The sequence below is a fragment of the Chaetura pelagica genome, unplaced genomic scaffold, assembly GCF_000747805.2.
Source record: "Chaetura pelagica isolate M959 unplaced genomic scaffold, ChaPel_1.0 scaffold125, whole genome shotgun sequence".
Lineage (NCBI taxonomy): Eukaryota > Metazoa > Chordata > Aves > Apodiformes > Apodidae > Chaetura > Chaetura pelagica.
Genome location: NW_009953392.1, coordinates 272,984 through 286,561, shown reverse-complemented (window position 1 = coordinate 286,561; position 13,578 = coordinate 272,984). Strand labels below are relative to the sequence as shown.

Here is a 13,578-nt window from a genome sequence, read left to right as displayed (position 1 = left end):
GGGAAGATGATGCATCTTGTTATAAAAAGGAGATGTTGTAGACAAAGCACAGACTGGTGCTGTTTCAAAGACCCTGGGAAGAGGGAAAACACAGGGGGTTTCTCAGCATGGTTCTCTCTCCTCTAGCAAAATGATGTCATTTTAGTTGTAAAACAGAGCTCTTCCTTGTCACTGATCTCATTTAATTGTCTTTAGGGTTGTAGTTCTGGCCTGCTGGCAAAAGTAAGGCTTTTAAGAAGGTTAGAGTAGTTTAAGCTGAGACATGAGCCCACAGGTGAGTGTGTGGGTAAGGGACTCTGACACAAGCTGCTCCTCACACCTGGTACCTACACACTTCTGCTGGGGTCACTGTGGGAATGGATCTAACAGAGATGTGTGGCAGGATCACCTTCCATTCACCAGAAGCAGCATGGAGACAGCTTGTGGGTTTTTGTGTCTTAAGGAGAGGTGGCTGAAGGCTGGCAGAGCAGAGGGGAGGATGGTCTCTCTGACTTCCAGGTTCCAGATGGGTGGATGGGAATGGGTCAGAGGCTTTAATGGAAAGCATTGGTTTGACTTTGTGGAAGAGGAGGATGTGAAGAGGCAGGGCTGGTGTGGTTAAAGCTCTGGCCAGGCTTAATGTACAGGGTGTTAGTGTTTGAAGAGTGTTAAGTGTCAGAACAGAAGAGCTTGCAGCAGCTGAGACCCGTGGGGATGGTGTGCATGTGGAAAAGCTGTCTTAGAGGTTCTAATACTAATCAGTATCTAATACTGAGGAAGAATTGGGGGTTCCCATGTCTCTGTGTCAGTTTGGGTTGAAATGGACAGTTCCTTCCTGTGTTGTAGCAGAGGGCTGCAGTGGATCCCCCAACTGGAGGGAGGGACAGGTCTAATACCTGGCCTCTGAATAAAGGAGCCAGCTGTGAGGTCTGTTGGGGAAGGCATCTCTTCCTAACTGGAAGTTTCCTGCCCAAATCCCAGTGAAATTCCTCTCTGCCACCTTTCCTACATGACAGCAGAACAAGTTTCTAAAAAGTGCCAGCACCTCTGTCTGCAGGAGGGATCTATAATGTGATAGAAAAAGCCCCAGTTATGGGTGCTCCCCATCTGTGGGGAAGCACAGCCCTCTTGCTGGAGCTGAGAGCATGAAGTGTTCTCATTCTGGCTGCCTGACCTTTCCTTTTCCACTGCAGAGACTCTTTCACTGTCCTGTGTGGTTTCTGTGTGGGTCTGGCCTTGGTTCAGGCTGTTCAGGTTTCCCTTTGTGGCTAAAGCGAATGAAACTGGCTTTTCTGTAGCAGGGTAGATTTTGCTACAAATAACTGTGACCACAAGATCAATGCATAAGCAAATCCCTGGGTAGGGATTTCACTTTTTTCTGACCTAAAAGCTGTTGTGGGCTGTGGGTGTTTCAACCTGGAGGCTGAAGCTGCATTTCAGCTGCAGACAAAGTGTTCATGTTATATTAGCAAAGCACTTGGGGGGAGCTTGGAAAAGAGCAGTGGTCTGCAGAGAAATCAGAAAGCCCACCACACCAGCTGTGTCCTCAGTTTACAGCTCTCCTCACTGGCTGCTGCCTGTAGAGGATCTTCAGGAATGTAGACAAATATGTGGGCTTTTAGGGATTAGAAACTAGCTGGAAGGGAATGGGAGGAACAGAAAAAGGGAGAGCACTGCCTGTGTTGGGAACCTCAGAAATAAGTTTTCAGTGAGCTGTTATTATCTTCCTGAAAGTCACTGGTTTTCCTTTAATACCTTTTCCAGCTGCCCTTAGTGAAGTATATCCAAGCACTACACAAAAATTGCAAACTGGAATGAGTAGCAAAGCATCTACAAACTCAGCAGCCCACTGGGCAGCAGTCAAAGCAGATATATTTGTCCCAGCAGCAAAGCCAGGCCCAACAGCTGTGAAAGGGCAGCTTTTTGCATCTCTTCTCATTTATTTTTGCTAGGAACAGTCTGTGCAGTATGATACTGCAAGGATGGGAATGGCAGCTGAGTGATCAGGGCTTCCCTCGTGTCCTTGGAACCATCATTAAAGAATCCATTTGGTTGTCTTAGGAAGTGGGGCCACAGTGAAACCCCCTTCAGAAGGAGCTGTCACTGCCCTAAGAGGGGGACACATGAGGCCAAAGCCAGGCATGACCACAAGCAGAGAGCAATTCCTCTGAAACTCAGTCAAGTTTGCTGTCTTAACCATAATTCCTTGTGTCCTGCAGCACTTGGCTTGGTTGTTTAAATGGATTCTGGCCTATAGGGGTTATTGTCCTCCTGGAAACTGTTGGAACCAGGCAGCTGGAGTCTTTAAAGACCATTAAAGCACTAGAGTGCTTTGCAACATTAAATGCAAACTGCTGCTGCAAATAAATTAAGCCTCTACTGGGGCCAGAAATACCCTCTTCACTCTCCCAAAGCCTTATTATGCTTTGGAAGGGTTCTCTGAAAGCCAAGAGTGGTGTGGTGTGAGTCCTAAAGATCAGAGCTCCTCCTGGAGACAGCTTTGGCAGCAGTTCTTTCCCACTGAGCTGAAAGGCTCCTGTTCAGCTGTTTGTGGCTCTGGCAGTATTGTGTAGAGAGGAGAAGGGGTCTCAAATGAGTAGGGCTGGACCATTTAAGGCTGCACAGAGTCCTGGCAGCTTCTGTGACCTTCCTGGGAAGCCTGTGTGCAGACAGGTTTGGTTTTCTGTAGAGCAAGACTCAGAAGCCTGCCTCTAAACACCAGCTGAGACCTTCCAGCTCACAGGTCTCTGCCAGGTAAAGCTCATACCTCCACATGAGCAGAGGAAAGCCTGCTGTCTTGCCTGCCTCCTGGCAATTGCTTGCCAAAAACCTGTCTGTCATAGCTTGTCTTAACCTGTTCTCCATCTTCCTGTCAGCCTTAAAAGAAGATTTCCTGAATGACCCCCTGGTGGGAAAGAAAACAGACCAGCTGGGGCTGCCTCAGACACTGCAGCAGGAGTTCTCCCTGATCAATGTGCAGATCCGAAATGTCAACGTGGAGGTAAAGACTTTCCTCTCTCTGCAGGGGCTGTGGGCAGGCTGGCTCATCCAGGCTTTATGGGGAACCTTTTATTTTTCCCCTGTTTAAACAACGTTTATGGGGGTGCAGAGGAATTGTCCTCTCTGCACGAAAGGAAGTTGCAAAGTCCTTGGAGATCTAACCGCAGAGCAGTTGCTTTTCCTCACAGATGGATGCAGTGAGTCGGAGCTGCACGGTGTCTGTGCACTGTGGCAACCACAGGGTCAGGATGCTGGTGATGTTCCCTGTCCAGTATCCCAACAATGCTGCACCCTCCTTCCAGTTCATCAACCCAACCTCCATCACGGCGTCCATGAAGGCAAAGCTGCTGAAGGTGTGTGGGGAGTTTTATCCTGTCTTTCTAAACTCACTCTAAACAATCAATGCCTAGATTGTTGACACAATAAACCACCTGCCCTTGCTGAAGACATCCCCCAGGTCACTGTGAACACTGTGGAGCTCCTGGGGTTGAAGGTTTTGTCTTATCATTGAATGGTTTGGCTTGGAAGGGACCTTAAAGATCATTTAGTCCCAACCCCCTGCATGGGCAGGGACACCTCCCACCAGCCCAGGCTGCTCCAAGCCCCATCCAACCTGCCCTTCAACACTGCCAGGGATGGGGCAGCCACAGCTTCCCTGGGCAACCTGGGCCAGGGTCTCACCACCCTCAGAGTGAAGAGTTTCATCCAAATGTCTGATGTAAACTTCCCTTGCTTCAAGTTTGAAGCCATTTGAAGCCATTTTGTGTGTGTTCCAGATACTGAAAGACACTTCCCTGCAGAAAGTGAAGAGGAACCAGAGCTGCCTGGAGCCCTGCCTGCGTCAGCTGGTCTCCTGGCTGGAGTCTGTTGTGGTATGGAGAACTGCTTGGGCTTTCTGCCCTACTTTTCTTGTCTTCCCCCACATCCCACACTCCTGACTCTGCAGTGAAGAATCCAGCCTCATGAGAGGTGTCAACAGCCCCCTGTGAGTGGCTGTTCCATTCGTGGAAGCCCTTCTGATTCATGTTGAAGACAAGAGAGTGGATGATTAGAAGTGTTTTGTTTCTGAAAATCAGGCCCTGAAGGTTTGTTTGCCTGGGGGAACTCCTCCTGCTCACTGCTCTTCAGGTCACCAGGAGTAGCTGGGCTTTGGAGCATGGGAGCTTCCCAGCTCTGAGCATATCTCAGGGTGCCAGGGCATGGTTCTCATCCGTGAGAGAAGAGGCCTGAGGGAGATGGTGGATTCAATCTGAAAGGCAATGGCTGATGGTACCTTCTCAGTTTGAATCCAAGATCCTGCTTGTCCTATTCTAGGATCTTTGTTTTCATCCCTTGGGGGGAAAAAAAAACAAACAGCTTTGAAAGTCTGTTGTTTTGAAGCCTTGTGCTGAGGTTTTGTAGGGATGATAAATCCAAGTCACACTCTGCCCTTAGCTGAGAGATCTGATACCTACTCAGCATCCCAGTGTCAGATCTCTGTGTGGGTGAAGTGTACCAGAGTGGGGGTTTTTCAAGACACTTGAGAAATTCAATAAACCTCCTCAGGTTTCCTTTCAGAAAGGTTTTGTTCAGGGTTGGTTTTTTTTTTTTCACATGGAAAGGCTTAATTCTGTTTGTTTTCAGCAGTGGTGTTGTCAGAGAGGGAACTTTCTCTGTTGTGTGGAAGTCTGATGACTCAAGCCAGGCACTGCTGCCTTAGAGAATTCCTAAGCTGTGCTCTTTATGCAGATAAATGCAGATTTCTGCCAGAATTTCTATGGGTAGGCTTGAGGTCCCCCAGTATTTCACACCACCTGCCTTCCCCATTTCAAGACTCCCAATTTCCATTTGATCCTGCACAGTTTTGTGGTGTTCCTATTTCCTTCACCCACATCACCTCCATGTCTTGAGAATCATATCCAGAGTCTGAAGGTGAGATTTTTCTGTTGAGTTTCTCACTGCTTCACCTCCAAGTGAGCTCAGTGTTTCAAACATGGCTGTGGTGGGAGAGAAATCTTTGGCCAAGCAGCCAAAGAAGCTCATTCCTCAAAGCTCTATATGCTTGCAAGTGCTTTTGCAGCCAGGGCTGTAACCATGCTCTGTCCTTGACCTGCTCTGGCTCCAAAGATGAGCTGCTTGGTGCTTCCTGCAGCATCAGGAGTGTGACCTTGGCTAACTTCTGTTTCAGAACCAAGAGGACAGCACATCCAGCAATCCCTATGCTCTGTCAAACTCTGTGACCCCCCCTTTGCCCACCTTTGCCCGGGTCTCCAATGCCTATGGCTCCTACCAGGACTCTAACATCCCCTTCCCACGGACCTCTGGAGCCAGGTTCTGTGGTGCAGGTTAGAAACTCTGTCACTGATCTGTTTTCAGCAGATACCTGGGGAATGGGCCTTTTCATATCTTGGGGAGCACTTGCCTCTGGGTTTGGTCATTGTGATAAATGTATAAATGGGAGTAGTTAGCAACTGTTGGCATGTAGAATTAAAAGATTTGCAAATCTAGGACTTGTTGGAGATGGCCTTTGGCTTGTGGCATGACAGAGGCATTGACAGACCTTTACAGGAGACTGGGAATAGCTGTTTTCCTTGCCTAGTTCTTTCCAACTTGCTGGATTTATTCTGGCTCTCAGTCTTCATAGAACTACTGTGATTTAGGCTTGATCTTTACCCCTTGTTGAAACCATATTCTTGTTACTAATGTTTTTGTTCTCACTCTGCACCCTTTCTGTTGTCCCAGATAGCTTTCCCAAGGTCATTAGGAAAATTCTTCTAACTGGGAGAGGGGGGTACAATCATGTCCAGGTTTCCAGGAGAGCATACAGTGCAAAAATCATCCTCCAAAAAACAGGTTCAGGTCTGAGTAAGAGCTGCTGAGCTTCACTGAGCTGTTTCAGATGCAACCATGCCTCCTCCAGACCTGACTGCACCCCAGACTGGGCATGTTTTGAAAGCTGCTTTTCATCCAGGCAGCACCAAATTCCCACGAAAATGAAACCAGGGTAGTATTGAATGGAAGAGGCTCAGTGAAACCTGAAACTCCTGCAAGAGTGGGTGGCTGAAGACTCTTGAGGTGCTGTAACAAATGGGGTAGAGCCTGGGAGAGGGCATTTTGGGGTTGACTTCAAGTGGTTTGGGTTATCTTTCCAAGAGAAGGATCATACAAGCTGCAGTGCTTTCTCTGCACCTCCCTGACCTCTGGAGCATCAAAGTGCTTGTCAAGTCCTGGTGAACAGTTAAAACATGAGTATGTGTTTGTTCATTTCCCTTTACTGCCTCTTCTCTGACATCTCTAAGCCACTTGAGCTGAGGCTTTTAAGACAAGTCACCTCGGCGAAACCTGCTCTTAAATGGGTTTGTAAGGAGTAGGTTTGAGGAAGTGAGTTTTTCTACTTGCACTTGCAAAGCTCTCAGGGTAGAGGATAAGCACCCAGCCCTTTGGCTGTACCTGAATTGACCAGGTTTCCCTGGGTAACCTGTTTCTCCTGGCCTGTGTCCTGTCTCCTCAGGGTACCTGGTGTACTTCACGAGACCCATGACCATGCACCGGGCAGTGTCTCCCACTGAGCCCACACCCAGGTGAGTGCCACTCTCAGAGGGGTGGGAAGGCAGGAGGAGAGCATCACATCCTGGGCTGGATCTTCTGGCCCTCAGAAAGCAGTGACCTCTAGTGTTAACTGTGCCCTCCACACAGGTCCCTGGCATCCCTGGCCCTCAGCAGAGGCTCCTTCTTTCAACACGCCTCAAACACAGCTAGCACCTTGGGTTGGTGGAGATGCCAGTGTGAGCCTCCAGGGCAATCTGGTGAGTCTAAGCTCCTGAAAAGGATATTCTCTTGTGTCTAGGTCCCTGTCAGCTTTATCAGCCTACCATAGTGGCCTCATCACCCCCATGAAGATCCGCACGGAGCCTCCGGGCAACCTGCGCCTCTACAGCGGGAGCCCCACGCGCAGCGAGAAGGAGCAGGTCTCCATCAGCTCCTTCTACTACAAAGAGAGAGTAAGTAGCAGGCCAAAAAGCCTTTCCCAACACTTCAGCCTTTGGGGCCTGTATTCCTGTCACATAGCTGTGAGCATTGCTGGTAACAGAAGCTTCATGTGCCTCTCAAGAAGGCATCCTCTTACAGGCAGCTCTGTAAAAATGTCACGTGGATTTACCTCCTATTAGTCAAGTCTTTACTGATCCTCTCCAGCATTTGACCTGCTTGTTTTGATCTCTACACTGACCATCACAGCTTTTTTTAGTGTGTTACAAGGTCTCCCTTTGCATTACATAGGGTTAAAATCTCACCCTTAAGAAGCTGCAGTCTCCAGTAAGTACACAGAGGCAACTCAGCTGTTCTCTGCACTCCCTGATGTATGTAACTGCAAAGGGTTGTGGCTCTCTGCAGTTTACTGACAACCCCTCCAGGATTATGGGTTATATTTGGGTTCTTTGTGTTACAGATGTCTCTTTCAGGGACATATGGCCTTTTGGATTGTTTGAAACAAAAATAACTCCTACATGATTCTCCAAAGATCTTCCAGTCCACGTGCTTCTGGTTTAGGTGTAGGTCTTGCTGTAGTTGCTGTTTACAGGCAAGGCTTTTTGGGGAAGAATGGGATTGTTTTCTTCTGGGATATAGTGAGGGTGAGGAACAACACCCTTTAGTAACTGTAGGATGGCTGTAGGGTAGTCCTGAAGCAGCTGAGGGCCCAGAGCAGATGCTGTGGGAGCAACTGGCTGGGCAGCTTGCTCAGAAGCAAGTTCTCTATGCTTCAGCAGGGGGTGAAGTGGCTGGCAAAAATAGGGCAAGCTTCCAGAGAGCCTGAGAATTCAGGGCACTGGAGTAGTCTGTGTTGAGGGCACACATCTGCTGCAGCAGTAGAGAGCTTCCAGGTACCCCCAGGAAAGCCAGGAGTTGTCTGCACTCTGCTGCAGTGGAGTATGGGAACTCCTATCCCAGGAGCAGAGGGAAGGTCAGAGCCTTGAGTTCTCATCCTTCCTGGGCACCTTAAGAGGTCTTAATTTTCTGGTAGTCCTGGACATGACAGCTGACTCCTCTGGGTCTGTCCTGCTTAGGTGACATGACCCATGGGGTCACCTCTCCCCATTGCAAGCTTTTCCTCCAGAGAGACTTTTGGAATTCCAGTTCTATTTTTTTTTCCCCCCACACAAACTTCTTTTTGATGAGAAAACAAAACAAAATAAATGGTGCTGCCTGGTGCAAGAATTGCAGCCTGGTCTAGTCTTTGCAGGAGAGTTGATATTTAAAGAGCTACCTCTGTGCTCTGCAATGTGCTTGTTTCTGACACAGACAAGGCTAAAAATAACATGTGGAAGCAGCTTGGTGTGATTTTGTGTGACCTGGCTCCCCAGCCCTTGTATTGATGGCAACAAGATTTTTGTCAGGGAGGGGAAAATGTCAAGAGAACAAAGCTTGTGTGTAGCCATGGCTGCTGAAAGAGAGAATTCCTGTGTTCCCCTTGCCCCTGCCAAGCCAACTCCTGGCATGCTGGGTTGGAAGAAGTGTAAGGGAGCTAGCTCAGATGGTCTTGCAGATTAAACAGTTTTAAAAATACCCAAAAAACCCTGTATATCTCCCTTCAGCAAAGGTTTTTTGATTCTACAGGAGTTGTCACAGGCTCTATTAGGTGAATGCTACGTATTTTTGTCACTTCATGGTGAGGATTTTAAACAGCCCAGACTCTGAGTCTAGTTGACTCCTTGCTCTGAAGCTTGGATTTTATATTTGATTGAAATAAAAATTGACGTGTGTTTAAAACTCTCATGGCATAGAACTTCAGCCCCCAAACTGAATTTGTCAGGGAGAAGCAGGTATTTAAATCCCATGGAGCAACCCACTGTTGGCAAACAAATGGAATTTGCCCCTTACTAGACAGGCAATATGTCATGTTCCCAGAAAGGCAGGAGATTTTGCTGAACTCCAGAGATCTGCTTGGAAAACCAAATTGAAACTAAATCTGGCTCTAAGCCTTTCTGTGCTCATTTAAGTGTGTGTCTGTATATATATATACACACACTGATGCACACATTATATATATATAATCTCACTTTTTTATTCACACATGCACAGTCCTCCTTTCTTCCTCCCTTTTTTAATTTTCACTCCTCAGAAAAACCCCAGGGAAGTGCAGCAGTCAGCAGAAAGGAGGAGCTGGAGCTGTGCTGCACCAGTGGCATTCCCAACCTGGAGTCTCTCAAAGAATCTCAGAATTGTTCTGGTTGGAGAAGACCTTGAAGATCAAGTCCAACCATTAACCCAACTCTGAAGTCCAGAGCTAACCCATGTCCCTCAGCACCACATCTACACAGCTTCTAAACTCCAGGGATGGGGATTCCACCACCTCCCTGGGCAGCCTGGGCCAGTGTTTAATGACCCTTTCAAGGAAGGTGCCATGGCTGTTTCTCCCCCCAGTTAGAGGATTGTGCCAGTGGGGACCTGGGGACAGGTCAGCCTTGCCTGAGGGCCAGGAGTGGTGACAGCATGCTTCCCATGGAGGAGTTTGGCAGGGCTTGGAACCTGCTGCCTCTCAGGACATCCCTCAGGCTTTACCTGACACCCACCTGCTCAGAGACCCCTCAGACTCCCAGCACCTGGGAGGGTAGGTTGGCAGCAGTGGCTGCCCACAGGAGAGCAGGACTTTGAAGGGAGCCTGAGCTTAGTTTTGCTGCTTATCATAGAATCCTAGATGAGTTTGGGTTGGAAGAGAACTTTGAGGTCATCTAATCCAACCGCCCCACGGTGAGCAGGGACATTTTCAACTAGATCTTCTCCAGTATACTGAATATCCTTCACCTAACCCTTTTCTCCTTCTTTTGTAAAACCTGGTGGAGAAAGCTTCAGCAGAAAGCTGCAATCATCTTCTCTCCCTTCCTGAGGGGCCAGCCTCACCCCTTGGCTCCTTGCCTGCAGGGTTCTCCCACCACTGAGGGGCACAGGAGGGGGGGAAGGTGAAGCCTGAAGACATGGCTGGTGGCCCCCCCTGCCTGTCCTCAGCTGGAGAGAAATGCAACATGCATTGCACGTGGCACAAATAACCCTTTTTGTTGGTGTTGAGTCTTGCAGAGCCATTGTGGGACTTCTTTTTATTTTTCATGTCATGTGCTTTGAGAAATGCCATTTGTTGTTGCTAGAATGATTTGTTGAGTACTTTGTGGAATGTCTGCAAGTTTGTAGTGGAAGCCTCCTTTGGAGCTGTGCTGCATAGCCAGGGAGTTTGATTGCTCACTCAACCTGAATGAGTCCCTCAACCCATCATGACAAGTTCCACGTGGCCCTGCCAAGGTGCAGGGCCTCTGTGTCCCCTCCCACACCCTGACACGTGCCTTTTATTATTTAAAATGAACAGTTGCAGCAGGTTCCAGTGAGTAAAGTCCTGGAGGATGTTAAAGGACTATCTGAATAAGCAGGAGTGTTTCTTCAGCTTCCTGCAGTTTGCACTTGGTCTTCCTCTTCAACCAAGAGGAGTTAAAACTGGTTAGAGTAGGAACCTGGCGTGTGGAGCACCAGGGTGTTACCCTGTCAATTCATGCCACGAACAAGGTCCCATGAAGCAGTTCAGTGCTTCTTGCAGTGATCCAAGGCTGGGAGGAAGACTTGGTTCAGATTGGAGGTTTGTTGAGGTGTTCCAGGGAGGCTGGTGGGGGGCACAGACCCAGCAACCCTCACCCTGCCAGAGGGAACAAGGTGCAGCACCATCGTGTGTGGAGGAAACCGGGGGTTTGCAACTGTTTGGTTGGGGAACAGTATCTTTTTGTACTCTGCTGGTTCAGGGCACTTTTCATTTCAGTTGATTGACCTCTGTCTTTAATTTTCTTGGTGTCTTTCTTCCCTTCTCCTGGGTATAACCTTTTCACACACAGATGTCTCCTCGCTCTGCCCGGCGACGTTGGTCCATACAAGCAATTAACGACTTCCCGGTACTGTGAGCTGTGCTAATCACTGTCCTTGATATATCCCTGTCTTCTGCCCAAGGGCCCAAGAATAAAATGCCACCTGCCTGCCTTTGAGTAACCTGCAGAGAGGTGGGGGGCTTGCACTCCACACAGGACCTTCGGTGAGAGCCAACAGGAGCAGACACTTAATTTGCAGGGTACAAACACTGCCCCGCAACACGCCCGTTTGACCTGGCCCAGGAGTCAGGAGAGGATGCCAAAGGGTAGTTTGAAGTGTAAGGCAAGATGAACCTTTAAAACACAAGAGTGCACTGCAGGGGAGCTGAACAATTACTGTGCATCATCAGCCAACTGATGAGAGTGACAGTTGAGCACCTCATTTCTGAGAAAGCTGAAGCCTTGCTGGAAAGGGAGAGTCACTCAAGAGCTGTGGAGGAAACTGGTTGATTTGCTGACAAATGATCTGTCATCTCATGCAAATGAGCTGCCTATTCTCAGCACAATGCAACACCAAGTCTTCTTTCCTGGGGCAATAAATAGAACTTGTGAATTTTGCCATCTTCTCCCAGCCCTTGGAGTCACACCACCCTTCATTTAGTTGGAGTGGTTGCTCTTCCAGCCCCCCTGGCAGGTACCCACCTGCCTTTCCTAGTCATTTGCCATTAGTCAGGCCCCTGAACATCATTCCTGGGAACATCTTGATGATACCAGCATTACTCAAGCTGTTTTGTAACTTTGGGCCATTGCTAGCTCATCCCTCATCTGCCAAGCATAGGTAAAGTTTGAAAAACCCCACTTCAATTTAAATATTATCTCTTCAGGTTCCTTTTTCTTAATATCTGTGTGAACAACTTTTTTCACAGCTGCTGTCCTTCATGCTATCTCTTCACAAGGCAGCAGGGAATAAAATAGACACCTGTAACACCTAATTTAACTTGGTGTAATAGGATCAAGCCTTCCTAATTACAACAGCTCTGAGACTATACCTGGCAAATAGGTGAAAGAAACCAGAAGTAATTTACTTGACTCCATCGAGTCTTTTTGCAAAGAGCTAATGAAGAAATGTGAGCAGTGGAGGCAAGAAATGACATTTTGTCTTGGATCAGGAACAGGCTGAAAGAAAGAAAACCAAGCAAGGAACTTGCCAGCTCGTGGTGTGGTTAATTGTGATGCACAAAGAGCCCCAGTTTAATTCCCTTACCACTGGCCTGCAGGGAAGAGCAAGTAGTGCTAAAGTTATAATTTTGTCTAATTTATCCTTAGAAATGATACATCCAAGCCTTGAAGAATTGGTTGTGTTTGTGGATCACCTTTGGAACAGGCTGATCAACCTCTCTGAAGTGGGGAGTGGTGCTCAAGGTGAAGATGCAGGCACAAAGAGGAGTGGGTTATTTGTGCAGACCTGGTGCCTGCCTTCTGGGCAAAGAGCTCAGCAAAGCTCATGGAAAGCAGGAGCTTAGGAAGCCTGGAAGAAGGAATAATTCCTTATTTTTTTCAAGGTAGTGCCTACCCTCCAATTCAGAAGTGCCTGGTGCTTCAGGGCAGGTGCCAGCTGATAATTGGTGGAAGCTGTAAAGAAATAGCCCTACAGGGGGGCATTCAATTCAAAAGTGCCTCGGATTTTTTTAGCCCCCTTGTGGAAGGTGCCTGGTACTGTGGGTGAGTCTGGCAACAGTAAATGTTGATTATTTTGAAGAGAAAATCCAGGCAGGGCTGCATGACCTGCCTGGGGGGAGTTAATCTGGAGGCAGCTGCTGGGCATACAGGAGTGTAGCTTTCTGCAGGGAGGCAGGGATTTAAAAAAACTACTTCAAAACTAACAAGAGGAGCAACCTGAACCTGATTTTGGCCAAGTCTTAACTCCTGATTTTGTAAATACCTTCTTGCAGCTTCATCTTTGGCATCAGATCTGTCCCCTCCTTCCCTTCGTCCCACTAACACCAGTTTACACCACGAACCCTGACATTTTTGCAGAGCCTTGTGCCAGAGGGGCATTTTGGCAGGCACTTGACATTTAGGGAAGCTGCTGCTTGCAGCCCTGCCTGGGTTAGCAGGATCCCAGGCACACACACCCAGGTGTTCAGCATCCCTCCTGAGCAGGCAGGCAGCCTTTGGGAACTCCTGCTGAGTACGCAGCGAGGAGGGCGGTTGCTACGAAGCAGTCGGTGGCTTATTCTTGGGCTGTCTGTTTCTACATGTCACCCATTTGCTGCCATCGTTGTCACCTCAGATTGCAACAGACCACAGCCTTGGGGATGGTAGTGCAGGTGCAGGCTGGCTTTTCTAGTCACTACTCAGTGCTGTTCCCTGCTGTCACCTCCAACCCCACGACTGTCCTGAACGCTCTGGTTTCTTCTGGTGCTTGGAGGAGCTGATGAGCCTTCATTTGCTCTCACTGTAGCTATTTTCTTTCTTCCTCTCCTCAAACTCTCAGGAGCAGCTGGGTAGGTGCAGTTCTCCTTAGTGTGGATTCTAGACTGCAGAAAGAAGTTGGGACAGTGCAGAAGACTTTGACCTTCAGCTTGGTGCATGCATGTTGATTTCTGCTTCAGCCCCAGCGTTGTTCCCTGCTCCCCCTGTGACCTGTGCTCCAGCCCCTAGGAAGAGATACATGTTTTCTGCCCTACCCTAATGCCTGTGAGCCTTGGTGACACCTTTCCATAACACCAGAGCAGGAGCTTCTCCTGGGAGAAGAGGTGGAGCAGAAGGGAGAGAGGAA

General features: G+C 48.5%; 1 protein-coding gene across 1 annotated transcript in view; it reads left to right on the top strand.

Annotated features, from left to right (window-relative positions):
• Positions 1-13,578, top strand: part of WDR59 (WD repeat domain 59) — a 42,397-nt gene that overhangs the window by 16,010 nt on the left and 12,809 nt on the right. The window contains exons 12-17 of the mRNA XM_009998309.1: positions 2,851-2,980; positions 3,168-3,332; positions 3,756-3,851; positions 5,147-5,303; positions 6,470-6,539; positions 6,806-6,959. Coding sequence (XP_009996611.1) covers positions 2,851-2,980; positions 3,168-3,332; positions 3,756-3,851; positions 5,147-5,303; positions 6,470-6,539; positions 6,806-6,959 — 772 coding nt within the window. The remainder of the gene's footprint in view (positions 1-2,850; positions 2,981-3,167; positions 3,333-3,755; positions 3,852-5,146; positions 5,304-6,469; positions 6,540-6,805; positions 6,960-13,578) is intronic.